This window comes from Plectropomus leopardus, chromosome 12, assembly GCF_008729295.1.
Source record: "Plectropomus leopardus isolate mb chromosome 12, YSFRI_Pleo_2.0, whole genome shotgun sequence".
Classification (NCBI taxonomy): Eukaryota; Metazoa; Chordata; class Actinopteri; order Perciformes; family Serranidae; genus Plectropomus; species Plectropomus leopardus.
The window spans coordinates 535,142-557,546 of NC_056474.1; the positions used below are offsets into that span (position 1 = coordinate 535,142).

At 43.6% G+C, this 22,405-nt stretch overlaps 1 protein-coding gene and 1 pseudogene across 1 annotated transcript; both read left to right on the forward strand.

Annotated features, from left to right (window-relative positions):
- The first annotated feature begins 698 nt into the window (after positions 1-698).
- Positions 699-18,326, forward strand: LOC121951153 (annotated as a pseudogene).
- A 364-nt stretch (positions 18,327-18,690) lies between these two features.
- Positions 18,691-22,283, forward strand: LOC121951154 (dnaJ homolog subfamily C member 5-like). Its single transcript, XM_042497400.1, has 5 exons — positions 18,691-19,179; positions 20,208-20,328; positions 20,467-20,680; positions 21,963-22,137; positions 22,237-22,283. The coding sequence occupies exons 2-5, from the start codon at positions 20,222-20,224 to the stop codon at positions 22,281-22,283; spliced, it is 543 nt and encodes a 180-aa protein (XP_042353334.1). The 5' UTR covers positions 18,691-19,179; positions 20,208-20,221.
- Positions 22,284-22,405: the final 122 nt, after the last annotated feature.

Consider the following 22,405-nt stretch of genomic DNA (forward strand, 5'->3'; position numbering starts at 1 on the left):
AAAAAGTCACCAAAATATTTTAAATAAGACATGAATTTTAAAGTTATTGGCGATTTCTATTTTTCTTTAAAACTTTTGGGTGTTTTGTTTTTCTTTAATAATTTTTGCAATAATTAAAAAAAATTTTTAAAATGTTTTGGTGATTTTTTTTTCTTAAAAAGGTTTTCCCTTTTTTTTTCAGTGTCTCTTTTCTTTAAAAGTTGTGAAAGATTTATTTTTTTCTTAAGCATTTCTGGTTAATATTTTTGTCTTAAGTTTTTTTTGTGATTTTTAAAATCTTCTAACAATTTTCTTTTACATTTTTTCCCTCAAACTTTTTGCCATTTTTTTGTTTATCTTTTAATTTTCTAGAGTTTTTTTTTTTTTAATGCAGCTCTGCCAAAATAAAAATTTGCCAAAATGACACCATTCATCACAGCCAGAAACTGTAAAAACAGAAATTATTGTTGGATTGTCAAATTTCCAACAGTCCTTGAACGATCATGTGGGAGGAGTCACTCAGGGAGGCTCAGGGGAAAATGACTGTTAGCTTTGGGGAGGGTCAAAAAAGCCTGCGACCCCACTCCCCTAAGAAATAACGAACGGTCCCTTAGGCCTGCTCTTGGCTTCAGCTGCAGAGACATCAGCACAGAGAGTGCAGTCCGAGCTGTTAGAACATTTTAACCTGCTCCTCTCTCCTCTTCTAGTCTCTCCCTCCTCCTCCTCCTCCTCCTCGGTGCCACAGTGATGAAGAAGAGGAGGACCTGAACAAGGCCTTTGACCTTCAGGGGTTTCAGCAGATCCTCAGTCCTGCAGCTCGCAGCCCACCGGAGAAACACAGAGTCTACGACGAGCAGGACTTTGAAGGTGCGACACCACAACTCACCTGCTCTCATAATTCTTAACCAGGAGTCTGTGATCAGACGTCTACAGGAGGTTCTGAAGGCTCTAAAGGTCCCATTAGTCCCTGAGTACAGAGCGCTTTGCTCTCCTTAAACCCAACGCTGAAAGAACCTCACATCACCGGCACACACAGAACCTCAGAGGGGACACCTCCTCAAACCCAGGGGTCCATGAGGAGGAGGTTCTGCTGGTGTTTGAGGAGGTTCTGCTGGTTTCATGGGATCTTCCATGAATTCTCAAGGAGGCTCCTGGTTCCACAAGGAGGTTCTGCTGGTGTTTGAGGAGGTCTTGATGGTCTCTCAGGAGATTCTGCTGGTCTCTGAGGAGGTCCTGTTGGTCTCTCAGGAGGTTCTGCTGCTCTCTGAGGAGGTCCTGCTGGTCTCTCAGGAGGTCCTGCTGGTCTCTGAAGAGGTTCTGCTGGTGTCTATGGAGTTTCTGCTGGTATTTGAGGAGGCTCTGCTGGTCTCTTATGAGGTCCTGCTGGTCTTTGAGAAGATCCCGCTGGTCTTTGAGGAGGTCCTGCTCGTCTCTGAGGAGGTTCTGCTGGGATTTGAGGAGGTCCTGCTGGTCCTTCAGGAGATTCTGCTGGTCTTTGAGGAGGTTCCGCAGGTCTTTGAGGAGCTCCTGCTGGTGTCTTAGGAGGCTCTGCTGGTCTCGTAGGAGGTCCTGCTGGTCTTTGAGGAGGTTCCGCTGGTCTTTGAGGAGGTTCTGCTGGTCTCTCAGAAGGTTCTGCTGGTCTTTGAGGAGGTCCTGCTGGTCTCTCAGAAGGTTCTGCTGGTCTCTGAAGAGGTTCTGCTGGTGTCAATGGAGTTTCAGCTGGTATTTGAGGAGGTTCTGCTGGTCTCTCAGAAGGTTCTGCTGGTCTTTGAGGAGGTCCTGCTGGTCTCTCAGAAGGTTCTGCTGGTCTTTGAGAATATCCCGCTCGTCTTTGAGAAGATCCCGATGGTTTTTGAGGAGGTCCTGCTGGTCTCTGAGGAGGTCCTGCTGGTCTCTCAGGAGGTCCTGCTGGTCTCTCAGGAGGTGTTTTTGTGGAGGTCTTGGTGTGTTTCCAGGAGGTGAAGGTGGAACAGGTCCCAGGGTTATCGTTATTGTTCCTGTGATGTCATCGTCACTGAACTCCACTGGCATCATAATATTTAACATTTAATATTAAATGTTAAATATTATGCATTGTTAATATTTAGAATGTATTATTAACGTTATATTTTTTAATTCAATATTTAATTTCTAATATCTAACATTTAATATTTAATATTTATTTAGTATTTCTAACACTGATGACGTTCGCATTGCAGATCACCGTCACTTTTCCCTCCACGTCCACCACCCGCTGTCCAAACCACCTGCCGACAGCCGCAGGAAGAGGAGCACTGACGGGAGGCAGGAGGGGGAGGCGAGGCTCCGCCCCCAACACTGCAACCACCATAGAAGAAGACCATGAGGAGGAGGAGGAGGAGAGGCAGACAGCCCCGCCCACCAGGTGAGGACACACCTGACATTAACAAAAACACACTTTCCTCTGTTTAGTGCACTTAACCTGTAACTTCTCCCCCTCACAGTGACCCACCCACCTTCTCGTCCAATCACAACGGCCTGTCACCTGGCTGCATCATAACGAGCGTTGCTGCTGACGACGCTGACGAGGCTGACACGCTGATGTCTGTCGACCTGGATGGAATCAAGAGTCAGTAAACAATTATCCTTTAACTATGACGTCACTTTGAATGAACCCTTTACAACAAATATACGACATTTAACACCAAACATTCAACATTTAACTTGTACATATATATAAATATAGAACTGAACACTTAACACACTACAATAAACCTTAATAATGATGCAAATTATGAAGCCATTTAAAACCAAACCTTTTAACATTTAACTTATACATGTTTATACATATATATATATATATATATATATATATATATATATATATATATATATATATGTATATATATATACTTTACACACTTAATCTACATGTTACAATAAATGTTAATAATGGTATTTGGCCCTAAGAGTCAAAACACTATAACATTTCATAAAACAAAACATTTGCCAAAACAAAACAACTAATTTTTAAATAAGTACTTTTATTAGATTTTCTATACAGCTTGTATTACTGCAGATACAAAACAAGTGAGGTACAACACAGAACATTCATAGCAAGGTATCATCTTAATAAAAATACTAAGACAAGACAAAACAAAATTACATTTTCCAAAACAAAACAACTTTTATCAAAATAAAACATTTACCAAAACAAAAATAATATTTACCAAAATAAAATATTTCCCAAAACAAAACAACACTTCCCACAACAAAATGGCACTTTAGAAAACAAGACATTTCCCAAAACAAACTGGGAAATGTTGTGTTTTCTGAAATGTTGTAGAAATAAATTTGCTTCATTATTGAGCCTTCGGAGACAGGAAAGAGTTAATGCAGGTCCACATCCTCTCCCAACATGCACTGGGGCTCTGGGTGAATGTCAGAAAACAAACTTGGTCTCTTTGAGAGTTTTGAGGCAAACTGCAGGAATGTGTCTGACATGAAAGAGCTTTCTGTCGCTGCGTGATCTTCATCATGTGACACGAACACAATGCTGCCGTCCCACATGCCCCACCCACCACCTCTGTCCATTGTCACCGTGTGTGTGTGTGTGTGTGTGTGTGTGTGTGTGTGTGTGTGGTTCTGGTCCTGGTCCTGGTTGCGGAGGACTCTGTGGGTCAGCATGAAGTCAGTCTCTGTTGGTTGGTTGACAGACTGAAGGCTGATCTCAGTGAGTACTCACCTGTTTCTACCTGTTGCCTTTGTTTATCCTTTGTTTAACCCTTTGAAACAGGGGTCCACTGATATTGTTTTTCTGGGTCGATTATGATTATTAGCAGTTAATGAGACCAATAACTGATAATTGTAACCAATATGCATTTACAATAAAAATGAAAATCATTCAATATCAGTCAATATTTAGAATTTGGAATATAATGGTTTGGAATATGTGGAATTTGAAATATAACAGTTTGGAAGATTTGGAATCGAAATATTACAGTTTGGAATTTGGAATATAACGGTTTGGCATATTTGCAATATGGATTATAACTAGTTTGGAATATTTGGAATTTGGAGTATTTTGCATTTTCTATCAGCTGCTCATTGTTTTGGAGAGACCCGTGTGGATAAATTCACCTCCTGGTAAAAATATGGAGCTACACTTTTCACTGTATTAGTTGTGTGAAGAGATCAGCAGTCTGTGTGTTTTTGAGTCAATATAATGTAAATATCACACAAATGTAAAAAAAAAAAAAAAAAAATTAAAATAAAATTTTTTTCTGATTTTTACAGAAATGTAAAAATCAAAAGAGGTCAGTGTGCTTGAGATGCAAATCTGTAAGAGCCAAACTGAGATTCACACAAATAAAAACTGGATTCACTGGGTTTGTTTGGAAGCTCACGTCAGGCAGATATTAACATTTCATAATATTGAGGGGTTGACCGATATTGGTTTTTCAGGGCCGATTCTGATTATTTCTGTCCATATTTAGACCTTGGAATCTAACAAACTCCAACACTAAATATTGTTTAAATGTCTAACAAATGTTTCATCAAAACTGAAACTTTGAGCATCAAATACAGAAAGTTCACTGAAACTTTTTTTTTATAAAGTCAAGTGAAAATTTTACTTAAAAATAACTAAATAAAAAGGGTTTTAAAAAGTGAAAGTTTCTCCCATGCTGAAACTTTCTTTGCACTTCTTAACAAATTTTTATCAGCGATCATTAAAATAAAAATGCTGATACAAATAATCTGTAAAATGCCAAATATCTGCCTCATTAATCCGCTGATTGCTATGGAACACCAAAGACTGACAGAACTTCCCAGAGAGTTTGGCATGCTGATCATCTCCTGATGGTAATTATAGAAATATAAGAACTATGGTTTTATAAATGCTGCGTTTTTATTAATTTTATTAAAAATTTGGATTTTTCTTGGGTGAAACCACTATGTGCCTTAAAATGATAACGCATGCTACTGTGTGCCTCCTTATTATAATTATAATAATATAATAATAATACTCCAGACAGTTTATATGAATGATTTCATGAACTAATGACTGAAGTGATAAATGTATTTAACCATTTAAAAACAAACTGGACTGTCCCGTTTCACCTGAACGTGTCATGGCGGTGCACTCGGGGACATTTGTTCTGTGTACAAACAGCAGAAAAGCACAATGAGCTACAAACTGAGGCCAGTCTGCAGCCGTCAGGTAGCAACACATGAAGCAACATTTCACACAGTTATCGTCAGGCTCAGACACGCAGCGTTCACACCATCAGTGTTTCCCGCTTCATTCAGGAAGATTCATCACTGACTGAATCTGATTGGCTGTTTGTGGTGATTATTTCCAGGAAAACAATGAATGATGTGAAAAACGCTTCAGAGAAAATCTCGTTTTCACAGAAACCCGAAACTCACCTGCTGATTACTGCAGAGTGGACACACACCTGTGTGTGTGTGTGTGTGTGTGTGTGTGTGTGTGTGTGTGTTTTTAGCTGATTGGTTAATTCAGACTTGAGGTCTAATCTTTCAGATTCGTCCTTGAAGTTCAGTCAAGCCTGAAACTCTGTTAGACTGCAGAAAGTTCCCATGAGACCACAGAGAGAGTTAGTGTGTGTGTGTGTGTGTGTGTGTGTGTGTGTGTGTGTGTGTGTGTGTGTGTGTGTGTGAGGGAGAGAGTCAGGTTTTCACCTCTGACATCATGCCCCACCTCCTCAGGTCACCGATTCGACGACGTTCCTGCAGTACGGCGTCACCTGGTGCGGCGGAGCTCCAGAGGGCCGATTGTCCACACCACCAAAGATCAGAGCGGCGGTCGACCTCAGTCTCACCTACAGCACCTGCAGAACCTGCAGCCGGACCGCACTCCTCATGAGGTGTGAGTCACACATTACACACACCAACGGACACTCTGAGTGTTTTCAGCACACACACTTCAGCCACATCCACCCGTCCCGTGCGACTCAGAACCAGAACCAAGCTGATAGCAGTCTTCATGTCGAGGTCATAACTACAGACGCTCAAACCTGTTAAAAAATGTACTCCGACCTGACCCGACCCCTGATTACCCTGCTGAAAAAAACCAAAAAAAACTCAGCTTGATCAGCTTAAAATGATAAACAGGTGATAAACTGCATTTAATTAGAGAGAGACAGACAGGTAAAGACTGACAGGTGGAGACAGGTAGAGACAGACAGAGACAGAAAGGTAGAGGCAGACAGGTAGAGTCAGACACAAAGAGACAGACAGGTAGAGTCAGATAGAGAAAGACAGGTAGAGTCAGGTAAGCTGGAAGGGAGGGCGTCTCTGTCCCTCAGTGTGTCTCTGTCTTCAGGATGGTGGGGTTGGACCTGAGCGGTGGACAGAATAAGGTAGGGGCAGATTTGTCTCGCTGCGATCAGTTTGTCTCCTGTCTTTGCGGATGATCGGAGGTCAGACAGCCAGAAAAAGAGTAACACCTGCATCAGTGTTTCTGGCTTTAATCTCATTGGTATTAGTTAGAGTTACCTGCTTCTGTTTTTAAATCCAGATTTAGCCTGATGTGGACACGGCAACATCTAATAAGATAAGATAAGATAAGATAAGCTTTAATTGACAAGATAAGATAAAAAAGGATAAGATAAAAAAAAAAGACAAGATAAGATTAAAAAAGATAAGATTAAAAAAGAGAAGAGAAGATAATAAATAAAAGAGAAGATCAAACAAAAAAAATTAGAAAAGATGTGTGCCTCACTAAAAAAATAATCACAATTAAAGCTTGGTAAATTAATTAAAATCCAGCAATGTTAAGGACATAATTAAAGAAAAGCACATTAAAAGATAATAATAATAATATGAATAAATATATATAAAAAGACAACAATTAAAATACAAATATATAAGTGGTTTAAGTATAATAACTGCTGAATTGTGGGAGATTGAGTGGTGATAAAGGTCGGGTTAGATAAGATAAGAAAAAAGAAATGAAGTGGTTATTTAAAATACATTGAAATGGATCAGATCTGCGCAGAGGAAGGATCGATTGTATTACTGTTCATCTCGCTGTAAGCGTGAATCAGAATCAGAAATATTTTATTGATCCCTGAGGAAAACTGATACATTACAGTCACTCTGATGTAAAGCTTGGAGAATTATAGAAGGAGTATGAAAATAAAAAGTATGAAAGTAAACAGTAAGTAAAACATAACATAAAAATATGTGCTTTTTGCTTCAATTTTCATTCGAGTATTTAAAATGTTTTAAAATGTAAAATATGAATAATATGTTGAGCATTTAAGTCCATAAAAAACTTAAAAATATGTTCTTTATGTGCAAAACTAGTAAGTTACCTTAAGAAATATTTAAAAAAGAAAAAAGTGCATTATGCTACAGTGTACAACACAATATATACAGAAGCAGAAACAAAAATATTTACAACGTGTGCTTCATACAAAAGTAATAAATCAAAATAAAGTCTGGTAAATTACTTAAAATTCAGCAATGTCAGAATGACAGTTCAGATAAATAATTTTAAAAAATATAGTTAGGAAATAATTAAACATTAGCTAATATATATATATATACAAACAAAATAGAATTAAAATACAAATATATATAAGTCGTTTAAAGTAATATACTGTAAGTGCTGAATGGTATGAGATGTAGAGGTGATGATGAAGGTCGGGTTCAGTGTCCTGGGAATGAATGTGTCAGTGTATTGTCCTCAAAAGTAACAAAAACGGATATGTGTGTGTGTGTGTGTGTGTGTGTGTGTGTGTGTGTGTGTGTGTGTGTGTGTGTGTGTGTGCAGGTGTTTGTGGAGCTGAACGAGCTGGTGATCGACAGGAACCAGGAGCTGCAGTGGAGGGAGACGGCTCGATGGATCAAGTTTGAGGAGGAGGTGGAGGAGGAGACGGAGCGCTGGGGGAGGCCTCACGTCGCCTCCCTGTCCTTCCGCTCCCTGCTGGAGCTCCGAAAAACCATCTCGCACGGTGAAGAGGCACTCTGCTGCCCCCAGTGGAGGAACACTGACACTACACATCAACACTGTTTAAACAAATCATGCATGATTCTGTTTAATCCATCTCATATAAAAACCATAACAGATAGAGCATTCACTCTTTTTGCAGCAGAAAGTGAAGGCTTCCTTCCTCTCTTCATCACATCATTACATCATGTTTTTTTACGTGCTGTGCACATGTAGTACTTCCTGTAATGATGCCGGTATTTCCTCATAATGATTGGAAGGTTGTTGTTTCCACAATCCTGTACATATATTTATCTAAAAACTAAAACCAATAAAACCTGTACAAAACAGAGAAGGAAAATCAGCAAATGGAAATCCACATATTTATGTTGTCATTGATGTTTAATAAAATAACATGTTTCCATCTGTGGATTTTCACCTTGAATGAAACATCAGGGATCTGATGTAGAGGAGAGTGATGATGTCAGTGTGTGATGATGTCAGTGTGTGATGTCACGGCGTTGTGTTTTCAGGGGCGGTGCTCCTGGACCTGAAGCAGAGGACTCTGCCGGGGATCGCTCAGCAGGTGGTGGAGCAGATGGTGATCTCAGACCAGATCAAAGCTGAAGACCGAGCCAACGTCCTCCGAGCTTTGCTGCTCCGCCACAGGTCCCAAATACATCCATCCATCATCCATCCCATCCATCCTCCCTCCCCCTCCCTCCCTCCCTCCATCCATCCATCCATCCATCCATCCATCATCCATCCATCCATCCATCATCCATCATCCATCCATCATCCATCCTCCCTCCCTCCCTCCCTCCCTCCCTCCATCCATCCATCCATCCATCCATCCATCCATCCATCATCCATCCATCATCCATCATCCATCCATCCATCATCCATCCCTCCCTCCCTCCCTCCATCCATCCATCCATCATCCATCCATCCATCCATCCATCATCCATCCCTCCCTCCCTCCCTCCCTCCCTCCATCCATCCATCCATCATCCATCCATCCATCCATCCCTCCCTCCCTCCCTCCCCCATCCATCCATCCATCCATCCATCCATCCATCCATCCCTCCCTCCCTCCCTCCCTCCATCCATCCATCCATCCATCCATCCTCCCCCCTCCCTCCCTCCCTCCATCCATCCATCCATCCATCCATCCATCCCTCCCTCCCTCCATCCATTCATCCATCCAGTAATATCCATCCATATCTCCATCATCCATCCATTAACATCCATCCATCAACAGGAGCATTTGGTCTTATAAAAAAGTTATTCTGTTTGTTTGTTTGTTTGTTTGTTTGTTTGTTTGTTTGTTTGTTTATCAGTCACCCGAGTGATGAGAAAGATCACAGCTTGTTCAGCAAGAACATCTCTGCAGCCAACATGGCCGCCCTGATGGAAAAACACGACGGCCAATCAGAGCCCTCCATCAATCTGACCAATCACAGAGAGGCTGACGGAGAGAAGAGCAAGGTACGAAGATGGCTGAGGACACCTGAGCACCTGTCTGTCTGACGCTGTCTCTCTTACGCTGTCTCTCTGACAGTGTCTGTCTGACGCTGTCTCTCTGACAGTGTCTCTCTGACAGTGTCTGTCTGACGCTGTCTCTCTGACAGTGTCTCTCTGACAGTGTCTGTCTGACGCTGTCTCTCTGACAGTGTCTGTCTGACGCTGTCTCTCTGACAGTGTCTCTCTGACAGTGTCTGTCTGATGCTGTCTCTCTGACAGTGTCTCTCTGACAGTGTCTGTCTGAACGCTGTCTCTCTGACAGTGTCTGTCTGACGCTGTCTCTCTGACAGTGTCTCTCTGACAGTGTCTGTCTGACGCTGTCTCTCTGACAGTGTCTCTCTGACAGTGTCTGTCTGATGCTGTCTCTCTGACAGTGTCTCTCTGACAGTGTCTGTCTGACAGTGTCTGTCTGACGCTGTCTCTCTGACAGTGTCTGTCCTGACAGTGTCTCTCTGACAGTGTCTGTCTGACAGTGTCTGTCTGACGCTGTCTCTCTGACAGTGTCTGTCTGACGCTGTCTCTCTGACAGTGTCTCTCTGACAGTGTCTGTCTGATGCTGTCTCTCTGACGCTGTCTCTCTGACAGTGTCTGTCTGACGCTGTCTCTCTGACAGTGTCTGTCTGACGCTGTCTCTCTGACAGTGTCTCTCTGACAGTGTCTGTCTGATGCTGTCTCTCTGACAGTGTCTCTCTGACAGTGTCTGTCTGATGCTGTCTCTCCGACCGTGTCCCCCCCAGCTGGGACTCATCGGTGTAGTCGTGTCAGGAGGAGCCTTGTGAGTGTTTGACTTGTGGGGATTTGCTGTATTTATTTGGCGCTTCTGTTAATGTGATGTGTTTAGAAAGAAGCCCCGCCCATCAGCCACTCCAGGTCCAGACATGAAGTGAAGCTGATGGAGAAGATCCCCGAGAGAGCCGAGGCCACCGTCGTTCTCGTGGGTACGTGTCCAACCTCACCTCATGGTCTTCATCACCAGCATCAGTCTGTAGATCCTGAGCTTCAGAGGGTTTGCTGCTTCCCTCTGCTGTGTCTGCAGGCAGCGTGGGCTTCCTGGAGCAGCCCTCCATGGCGTTTGTGCGGCTGCAGGAGGCGGTCCTGCTGGAGTCCGTCTTGGAGGTTCCTGTCCCCGTTAGGTTCCTCTTCCTCCTGCTGGGCCCGCCCACCGCCAGCATCGACTACCACCAGATTGGACGCTCCATCTCCACGCTCATGTCCGACAAGGTGAGTCCCTGCAGCGTGAACGGTTCCTGCCACTGTGTACGATACCACCACCAGAGGGCGCCGCTGCCTTGACCCGTCATGTGCTCACATTAATTCCGCCCTCAGCACTTCCACGAGGCGGCATACCAGGCCGACGACCGCCAGGACCTGCTGACGGCCATCAACCGCTTTTTGGACTGCAGTATCGTCCTCCCGCCCTCCGACGTCGACGACGACGAGCTGCTGCACTCGGTCGCTCGCTTCCAACGAGAAATGCTGCGAAAGCGGGAGGAGCAGCAGAGCGGCAGACTGCCGGAGAAACAGAGCGGCACTCAGCAGGATGAAGGTCGGTTATCACCTGCTGATTTCCTCTAACGTCTTTGGCGTTTTGTTAGAAAGTATGTTTTGGGGTTTTTTAGCCTTCTGGAGGTCAGAGACAGTGAGTGATGACACACGACTGCAGACCCAAATCAGCCGAGTACACAAACAGCATCTCAAACCAGCAAGACGCCATCGTGAAGCAAGAATGCACTTTTTCACGTCTGTGAATGTCCTCAGATTTTTAGATTTTCAGATTTTTATGAGTTAAAGTTCTCTGAGCTCTTAAACGTCAAACTGCCGAGTAGGAGATTCCAGCTCTCTGTTTGTTTGTTTTTTCATCAACATCCCGAATCACGGTCTCTGAGCCTCTGTGCTGCTGAGTCAGCATTTTACTCTATTCTCACTTCTTACCTGCTTTTGTCACTATAGACACATCTGGAAATATCCCACATTTATGTTAAAAAATACCTGCTTTTGTTGTTACAAGACCAGAAAAAAACAAAACAGCTTTTGTGGCTATAAACAGGACTTAGAAACAGCAGTTTCTGTCTTCATAAACGCGGACAGAAATGTCCCAGCCTGTCGTTAAAGAATGTCAGTTTTGGTTGTTACGAGACTGGAAATATTCTAAAATCTTGGTTTTAAAAAAACACTTTTCGCTTTAAACATGGCTGGAAATGTTCAGAAAAATACCCGCTTTTGCTGCTGGGAAAGTTGAGCTTTCACTAAATGTTGCTTCAGAAGGAATTTCCCATGATGCCGTTCTCTCACAGCGTGATGTAGCAGCGGTCAGTCGGGGTCAGACTAGGATCAGGACTCAGGGGGTTTTGGCAGAGTTCAGTTTGAAGCTGTGGTCTTCTGAAGGTAAATCAGGGCGTCGTCAGCGTAGAGTGAAAGTTTCTTTTATATTAATAAAAAACCTCCTGATGACACGAGCCGTCCTGATGTTGATGTTCTGATGTCGTTTGTTTTGGTTTTTTTCCCGCAGACTCCCTCGTTCCCTCCAAACCCGGTGACGAGCCCCTGAGGCGCACCGGCCGTCTTTTCGGAGGTCTGATCAAAGACGTGAGTCGACGCTACCCTCAGTACCTCAGTGACATCCGAGACGCTCTTAACCCTCAGTGCATGGCCGCCGTCATCTTCATCTACTTCGCCGCGCTGTCGCCCGCCATCACCTTCGGAGGGCTGCTAGGTGAGTCAGAGACGCGCTGACGGACTCTGAACCTCCTGACGAGCTGTGGTTGGTTCTGTAAGACATTCTCTGTCCACCCGTCCACAGGTGAGAAGACGGAGGGTCTGATTGGCGTGTCGGAGCTGATCGTGGCGACGGCGCTGCAGGGCGTGGTGTTCAGCGTGCTGGGCGCTCAGCCTCTGCTGGTGATCGGCTTCTCTGGACCGCTGCTGGTGTTCGAGGAGGCGTTCTACACTGTAAGAAAAGCTCCCGCCTTTTTCGCTCTGCATTTTCAATCTTTTCCTTTTGTTTTTAGTACTTTTTCTTCCCAAACCATTTTCATACAGCTTTTCTATCTGCAATATATGGATTTTTCAATAAAATCAAAATATTATCAAAAGACATAAATAACCAATATATCTGCCTTTTGACAATGAAAAAAAGAGAGAAAGAAAAACAAGAAAAATTGAAGCGATGCAGAGAATTAGATAGAAATAATGATGACTGGGTTCTCGTTGGTCACACTGAACATATTTTCTTCCCTTTAATTAATTCAGTTTAATGTTGTAGTTATAGATCCGCATCTTCCGAAATCCACCTCCTCTCAAACACTTCTTCTATATTCAGTGAGTCATTTTTTCCATTAATTATACTTCTTGAATCATTTACTATTTAATGTCCTTTGGGCAAAAATAGCAAGAATCAATGTTCATTTTTTTATAATATCCCATCATTTTTTTTAACTATTGACCTCTGACAGACGGTTCATGGCAAAACTGTTGTGTTTATTGTTATAATGCTTGAAATATGTTAAAATACCAACATATATGAATTTATGATGTGGAATTAGTTGTATTACCAGCACTAATATTATTTCCACACATTTACCATCACAGGACTTTGAAAACGTCTCAGAAATGGTGAAAAAAAATCACACTGATAAAATTCTCACCAAATATATCAGGACAAACATTTAAGATATGGTATTTATAACACAAATATTCAGCCTTTTTTATTTCATTAAAAAATCAGAGAGCGCTCATGTCTGCTGTGATTTTTATTGTAACTCCATGCAGGATGCAGCTGAAAAGGCGACGCAGCGACATCTAGTGGACGTTTTTAAAAACGCAAAGCTAAACCGATCGGTAGAGACGACTCGAACAGAACGAGTTCAAACACAGTTTTCATCACAACACGGTGACTCAGACTGAGCGGGACGTTAAAGGGTTAAAAATCTTCTGACCGAAATGATCCTTTAACGTTTAAAAAGTGTCGAGCCGTCCTCGAGACGATCAGACGTCCAACACAGACGGACACGTTTGCTGCTCCCTGTATGCTGCGAGCTGACCTTTGACCTGCCGCCTGCCTGCTGTGCTCACCTGTAGTTCTGTAAGGAGAACGGCGTGGAGTACCTGACGGGGCGGGTGTGGATCGGTTTCTGGCTCGTGCTCATCGTCGTCCTCACCGTGGCCTTCGAGGGAAGCATCCTGGTTCGCTTCGTCTCCCGTTTCACTCAGGAGATCTTCTCCTTCCTCATCTCCCTCATCTTCATCTACGAGACCTTCGCCAAGCTCATCAAGGTGAGGTCAGGGGTCAGAGGTCAGATGCCAGGGGTCAGAGGTCAGCGATCAGATGCCAGGGGTCAGGGGGTCAGGGGTCAGAGGTCAGGGGTCACATGATTGAAAGAAATTCAAAAAATGACTCCAGAACTTGGAGCCACTCTGAGTTTCTCTTCTCGTCTCCTCCAGATCTTTCAGGAGCATCCTCTCCGAAACTGTTACCATGGAAACAACACAGCGTCTCCATCCCCGTGCAACTTCACCGCAGCCGCCGGGAACTCTGGGAAGGTTGTGGGAGAGCCGAACACGGCGCTGCTGTCGTTCGTTCTCATGATGGGAACTTATTTCATCGCTTTCTACCTGCGAAAGTTCAAGAACAGCTCGTTCTTCCCCGGCAGGGTCAGTACACCTGAGGACAGACAGGAGGACAGACAGGAGGACAGACAGCTGAGGACAGACAGCTGAGGACAGACAGGAGGACAGACAGGAGGACAGACAGCTGAGGACAGACAGCTGAGGACAGACAGGAGGACAGACAGAAAGGTGGACAGAAAGACATGTGGACAGACGTGGACAGACAGGAGGACAGACAGGTGGACAGACGTGGACAGACAGGAGGACAGACAGGTGGACAGACGTGGACAGACAGGAGGACAGACAGGTGGACAGACGTGGACAGACAGGAGGACAGACAGGTGGACAGACGTGGACAGACAGGAGGACAGACAGGTGGACAGACGTGGACAGACAGGTGGAGGATCAGTTGAATACTATTTTTTGTTTCTTTAAGATTCAAATTTGAGATTTTGGCTATTTAAAAAAAAAGTGTCTTTTTTCTTTTAAAATTCTTGTTGATCTTAAAGATTTTTCAAGAAAAAAATGGAAATTTTTATTTTCTTTAAAATTTGTTGCATTTTTGTTCTTTTAAATTTCTTTGGTGATTAAAAAAATGACCTCTTTCATTTTTGCCAATTTTTAAAGAAAAAAAATATTTTCTTTAAAAAACTTTTGTGACTTTTTATTTTTCTTTTGAAAACTTTTGGTGATTTTTAAGGTTTTTCATGACTGTCGTGCTGTCAGCGTTGTCTTTTTTAACGGTTGGTACGGTGAAGCTCTGTGGAGGCGGAGGCGGGTCTTCCTGTCCGCCTGTTTCCCTCAGAGCCAATCACGGATCTGCAATCTGCTGTTTGCGTTTCAGCTCCGCAGGATCATCGGCGACTTTGGCGTCCCCATCGCGATCCTGATCATGGTGCTGGTGGACTACAGCGTGGAGGACACGTACACTCAGGTCTGCTTCTGACCGTCTCCGAGCCCCGAGTCGACTCGGCGCTCTGCACACGCTCACTTTGCTCTCCTCCTATTGGCCAACAGAAACTGAGCGTGCCCAGTGGGTTCTCGGTGTCCAGCCCGGAGAAGCGCGATTGGCTGATTTCTCCTCTGGGGTCAGACGGCGAGTTTCCTCTCTGGATGATGGCGGCCAGCATTCTTCCCGCCATCCTGGTCTTCATCCTCATCTTCATGGAGTCTCAGATCACGGCGTGCGGCTCTAAATTCTTCTTCTTCTGTGGTTGCTGGTTGCGGTGCAGTCTGGGTCTGATATTCCCCGCTCTCTGTCTGCAGGCTGATCGTCAGTAAGAAGGAGCGGATGCTGGTGAAGGGAACTGGTTTTCACGTGGACCTCCTCATCATCGTGGTGGTGGGTGGAGTCTCTGCGCTGTTTGGGTTACCGTGGTTATCGGCCGCCACCGTTCGCTCCGTCACCCACACCAACGCGCTCACCGTCATGAGCAAAGCCGTCGCCCCGGGAGACAAGCCCCGCATCCAGGAGGTCAAGGAGCAGAGGGTGACGGGCTTCCTGGTGGCAGTTTTAGTGGGTATGACATCACAGCGGCGAAAACATCCCGAAGCTGTCGGTTTGGAGGGTGACTTAAAAAAAACAAACAAAAAACACTTTAGGGATTTTAAAAGATTGTGATTGTTTTTCCTTGAAAAAAGACATTTATTTCTGAATTATTGGTGATTTTTTTTTCCTGTGACATTTAAAAACTTTCATGAGATTTTTTCTTTTTTTTGTGATTTTTCTGTCTTTTAAAATTTTGCCTTTTTTTTCTTAAAAATTTTGGTTATTTTAAGATTTTTGTGGATTTTTTTCTCTTAATTAATGCCTTTTTTTTTCCTTTAAACATTTTTGGTGACTTTTTTCATTAAAAGTTTTGTTAATTTCAAAAACATTTGGCAATTATTTGTCTGTAAAGCTTTTAGGGGATTTTTTTTCTCTAAATATTTATGGAAATTAAAAAAAACTTTCTGGCAAGTTGTTTTTTGTATAAAACCTTTTGTGTGTTTTTTCTTTAATTTCTTTTGTCTTTTATTTTTTACTTTTTGACGTTTTTTTCCTTCAAAATTTTTGTTGATTTTTTTTTTCATTGAAAATTTTTGGTGACTTAAAGAAAACACGTCCTCACCATTCTCCACAGCCACAAACTGTAAAAACTGAATCATAAACTAATGTGGTCTCCGTCTGTCTCCGTCTGTCTCCATCTGTGTCCGTCTGTCTCCGTCTGTCCTCAGGTCTGTCCATCGTCATCGGGGACGTCCTGCGTCAGATCCCTCTGGCGGTGCTGTTTGGGATCTTCCTCTATATGGGCGTCATGTCTCTGAACGGGATCCAGCTCACCGAGCGACTCGTCCTGCTGCTGATGCCTCCGAAGTACCACCCAGACCAAAACTACGTCCGCAAGGTCAGCCCCGCCCCCTGACCCGGGACAGACGTGTCAGATAGAGATGGAGGCGCTGACTCGAGTCGTGGGACGTGGACCCGAGTCACGGCTCTGCTGACTTTCTGCTGACTCAACTCTGACCCCAGTGACTCGAGACCTGTGGACCATTCGACTGAGACTGAGACAGGGGACATGTTTGACATCGCTCGGACATGAGGGACACATCAAGTCCAAGTCAACTGTGCAAAAAAAGTCTTACCTGTCTGTCTCTGTCTCACCTGTCTGTCTCATCTGTCTGTCTTACGCGTCTCTCTGCTTCTATCTCAGGTGAGGACATTAAGGATGCACCTGTTCACGGTCGTCCAGCTGACCTGCCTGTCTCTCCTGTGGGTCGTCATGGCGACGGCGGCGGCGCTGGCGTTCCCCTTCATGCTGCTGCTGACCATCCCGGTGAGGATGCTTCTGCTGCCCCGCCTCTTCAGCCGCCGCGAGCTGCAGAGTGTAAGTCCCGCCTCCTCCACCACGATGTCATCGTGACATCATCACCAGAGCAGAGAGGACTGGTCAAACTTTAAATTAAAAAAAAAGGTCAAACTTTAAAACGTAGAATAAACAGATTCTGATGAATCATCAATATTTCAACATCAGACGTGGTTATGATACGATGTATTCAGGGACCGTCTGTAAGGTTTTCAAGAAAACAAAACACCAACATTTTAAAGACAACAAAGGCCAAAAAAAGTTTAAAAATGAATAACTGAATAAATTTCCAAAATATAAAAAGTAAAGAAAATAAAACTGGCAAAAAATTTTTTTTTTTTTTTTTTTTTTTTAAAAAAGGCCACATTTAAAAAGAAAAAAAAAAACAAAGAAAGAAAATTCACCAAATAAAAAAAATCTCCAAAACTTTTTATAGAAAATAAGGAATCACCAAAAAACATAGAGAAATCACCAAAAAATGTTTTTTTAAAATTGCCCAAAGATTTTTCAAGAAAACAAAATCAGCAAAAAAATGTAAAGAAAATAAAAACAGATCGCCCAAACTTTTGAGGAAAAAAAGGCAAAAAAGAAAACAAAATTACATTTTTAAAGCGAATAAAAATAGGCCAAAAAATGTAGAAGAAAAAATATCACCAAAAAAATATGAAAGCCAAAAATTTTTGAAAAACAAAAAAAAAAAATGGCCAAAAGATGTTTATTAAAAAAGAAATGGCTGAAAATATTAAGGACAAAATTTCCAAAAATTGTGAAAGAAAAAAATTGCCAACATTTTTTAAAGATAAAGGCACAGATATTTTTTTGGGGGGGGGGGGCCGGAAAGATTTTACAAAAATTACCGAAAATTTGTAAAGAAACGATGCCTTCCAAACCCGTGTCCCGTCCCGGCCTGTGACCTGTGACCTGTGACCTCTGACCTCCTGCAGCTGGACGCTGATGATGCGGAGCCTCACCTGGAGGAGAAGGAGGGGCAGGACGAGTACTCACAGCTGCAGATGCCCGTGTGACCCCGCAGCAGCGTCCTGATTGGTGGATCCTCCTCCTTCATTAGCATATATGTGACATGTGTCCTGTAGCAGCGCCGGGCGGCGGGCTGCACACGCTTCCTCTGATGTCATAGTCGCTGAACGCCGTCCGAAAGCTCGTCTGTCGTCACGTTTCTCAGATCACTAACTCATCATCTCTCTGCTCTCATTAAACACACTTCATCTGTAGAAACCACAATTTTTGTTCATTTACGTCTTCATTACACAGGTTACTCTCCATACAGCACTGATGCTCAACCCACGGCCCGCGGGACAAATCTGGCCCCTGACAGGGCCCCCAGTGGCCCCCAAACATTTTCTAATGTTCAATAAAAATAAAGTGATTGACCCTGTGAATTTGTCCTTTTAGTGTTCAGAGGAGAATAAAAACGCATCAAAACAGATCCCCCACACCCCCGACAGAGGACACAGCTGAGACACTAATGTCCTAAAGTCCAAGAAATGTCCTAGAATGTGAGTAATGTCCTACAAAACTGAAAATGTCCTAAAATGTTTTTTTTTCTTTTCTGAACAATAACGGTGACCTCACACGTCAGTCACTGATGTGCAGCTCTGCTCGGAGCTCCCGGAGTCACGCTGCTTTCAGTCTTTTCTCTTTTTTTTGGTAAATATTTAAAGAAAATATTGTTTTTCTTTTTGTCTTGATTTTTTTTCTTCTTCTTTCACATGTCTGGTAACTCTTTTTTTTCAAAAATGTTCAGCATTTTCTTTTCTTTTTTGTTTTCTTAAAAAAAATTTGATGTTTTTTAAAAAAGTTTTGGCCTGCCTTGCAAACCTGCATTAAGGCGTGTTTTCTTTAAAATCTCCATCTGTGAAACTTTTATGAGCCACAGAAGCTCTGAAGTCCTGCAACACCTGAAGGTAACACAAAATAACACCAGTTACTCCTTTAACTGTAGTATTATCAGTTATACTGCGAATACTACCACAGTTACTGCATCCTCTAATGACTCACAGTATCTCTCTGCCCCCCCGTCCCTCACTCTCCTGGTTGCCGAGGCGACCTCCCCTCCCCGTCACAATGGCTCCATCGGAGCGTCTCAGTGAAACCTGAGCAGGCGTGGCGGCTCGAGGTCACCTGAGCCGAGGCTGCTGAATGTTTGATGGAAGCCGTCAGAGATCCTCCGCCACACAAACACCTCACCAGGTAGACGGAGGCAGGTAGACGGACCTCAGGTGGACCTCAGGTGGACGCTCCAGCAGGCTTCAGGTGGACGCTCGGTTGGACGCTCTGTGGCTCCAGCAGGTACAGACTCTCTCTCACTCAGAGTTTCTTTCCTTTAAAACGATGTTTTTCCGACCTGAGTGATGTCATCAGGTGTGTCATGTGTCCGGCCGCGCAGACACCTGTGGGGAGAAGGTGATGTCATAGACCCCGGCTGATGACATCAGGGGGATAATGATAAATAAGACATTATGAGAGTGATGACATCATCTGAGGGAACGTCACCTGTAAATTTCCTCAAACTCTGCAGGAAAATCACCTGAACGCAGACGCAGAGTCCTGACGCTGACCTTTAACCCCTGAGAGACTTTTTAAACGTTTGTGTAATTATGAGGAAAGATGAATGAGTGATGATGTCATCTGAAATAATGACTGATGGATTGTGTTCATCGGGTCAGGAGTTAACTCTAACTGTTACGTTCGGGTCAAAATCAATCAATCAATCAATCAAATCTTTATTTGTATGGCACTTTTCATACAAAGAGTAACACAAAGTGCCTCACAGAGATTAAAAACAATAACAGAAATGAAAAACATCTAAAAAAAAACCAGATTATTACCAGAAAATATACAAAAGCTGTTTGTTTTTGGTTCAGCGGATCAAAGACGGAAACTTAATTTAAACATCAGTTACCTAAAAGCAGATGTGTGTTTCAGTGTCAAACTGTGGAAGTCTTCACGGTTTAAAGGTTGATATTAATATCTGTCAGCTCAAAAATATGTATGAGGACGAAATAATGAGACAATATGAAGCTGCCAGGTAGTGTTTTATTTTTATGAGTAGCTGTGTTTGGCTTTTCATTCTTTTTTTCTCACTGTTTCATAACTACTGACTGCTGACGGACAGACGTCTACTTTTATTAGTCGATTTATGTTTGAGGAAGCGTCTGGTGAAATAAGATTTTCTTCTGCTGCCTCTTTTCCATCATAGAACGTAACAACTTTGATTTTTTTCACTTTTTGATTTGAATTTTCTGTTTCCGTGAAAATATGGGCCTTTCTTTCATCTCATTTGTTGTCATTTTTCGGTCTGGCACCACCTGCGACAGGTGAGGCTCTCAGGATGTCTGACAGCAGGCAGCGAACTCTGTCCACCTCCGGAGAGTCTCTGTACCAGGTCCTGGGTCTGCAGAAAGGCTGCTGCCATGACGACATCAAGAAGTCCTACAGGTGAGACGGCCCCGCCCACTCACCTGCACCAGCTGATCGGTCAGCTGATCACATGTCATTCATAGACTGAGACACGTGTACGCAGACTATCAGTAACCGTGTGTGTGTGTGTGTGTGTGTGTGTGTGTGTGACGTCAGGAAGCTGGCACTGCGTTACCACCCCGATAAGAACCCGGACAACCCGGAGGCGGCGGAGAAGTTCAAGGAGCTGAACAGCGCCCACGCCGTGCTGTCCGACCTGACCAAGAGGAACATCTACGACTCGTACGGCTCTCTGGGGCTCTACGTGGCGCAGCAGTTTGGAGAGGACAACGTCAACACCTACTTCATGCTGTCCACCTGGTGGGCTAAGGTGGGCGGGGCTAACGCCGTTTCTGTGTGCATGTGACCAGGCAGGAAACGTGTCACGGAGCTGCTGGTCTGATCTTTGTCGCTCTCATCGAACATGTCGACGCTGTACGTCTCTGCTGATACCACCGAGACTTCGCTGTGTGCATTTCATAAACGTCTGTGCTATCAAACCTTTTTTTATCAACACCCTGAGGCATTTCCTGGAGCGTTTGTGCATCAGACTGGTCATTTTTTGGCATCACATCACAGCATCTCCAGCGGCGTTTGTGCCACAAAATCCGTCTTTTTCTAAGTGAGAAAAAGACGTTTGTTTGTGCTTTCAAACCTTGGCATTTGTTAGCGACACATTGAGGCATTTCCAGCGGCATTTGTGTCATAAAGCTTGTCTTTGTTGTAATGATGTATCGAGATGTTTCCAAGACGTTTGTGCCATAAAACTTATCTTTTTCTAATGATACTTCGAAGTGTTTCCCGGGCATTCGAGCCATCTGGATGTTTTTCAGTGACACATTACAGCATTTCCAGCAGCATTTGTGCCATAAAACCTATTTTTTCTAATAACATGTAGAGGTGTTTCTAGGGCGTTTGTGCCGTCAAAACCTGGGTGTTTTTAGGGACACATTGAAGCATTTCCAGCAGTTTTTGTGCCATAAAACTTGTCTTTTTTGTAATGATACATTATGGTGTTTCCAAGGATTTGTGCTGTCAAATCTGGATGTTATTTAGTGACCCATAACAACATTTTCAGCACCGTTTGTGCCATCAAACCTGCTTTTTATGCTCCTTGATGTGTGCTTTTAACGATATATCAAGGAGTTTCCAGCTGCTTTTGTGCCATCAAATCAAGATGTTTTTTCACAGTACTTTCTGCTGCGTTTGTGCCATCAAATCTGCTTATGTATGTTGCAACACATCAGAGTGTTTCCAGGTCGTTTGTGCCATTAAACCAGCTATTGGTTGGTTTTCTTTCAACAACACATCACGGTGTTTCCAGCAGCGTTTGTGTCATAAAACCTGTTTAGGTTGTTTTTTTGTACATCGCAGCATATCAAGGGGGGGGGGTTACATCACATCACGGTATTTCCACCAGTGTTTGTGCATCAGACCCTCTGGTCCTTGTCTCTAGTGGATCACGATGTGTCCTGTGAGTCCTGGTCTCAGGTGGTCTGGTGTGTCTCCTGTGTGTCGGGGTCTGTTCCTGGTCTCATGTGGTTCTTGGTGTCTCCTGTGTGTCGGGGTCTGTTCCTGGTCTCATGTGGTTCTTGGTGTCTCCTGTGTGTCAGGGTCTGTTCCTGGTCTGCGGGGTCCTGACCGGCTGTTACTGCTGCTGCTGTCTCTGCTGCTGCTGTAACTGCTGCTGTGGGAAACTGAAGCCGCCGCCCACAGCTGAGGGGGCGGAGCCAGATTACGTTCACCTGGACGACCTGGAAGAGGAGAGACGCAACGAGCGCGACAACGGTGAGTCCACAGGAAGTCACAGCTTTTATTTTAACCCTTTGAAACCTGGATCGACTTCAGTGTCATTTTGCTTTGTTGATTTCTTTCCAAAACACGAAGAAAAATCAACGAGCAGCTGGGCCAGAAATGTCCCTCAAACTGCATGAAATTATTAAAATGTGCTGAGAAAATGACCTGAAAATAGTGTGAAAAAAAAAACATTTCAAAATTATAGGGAAAATGTCCAGAAAACCATATTCAGAATTATTATAACCATATTTTAAAAATT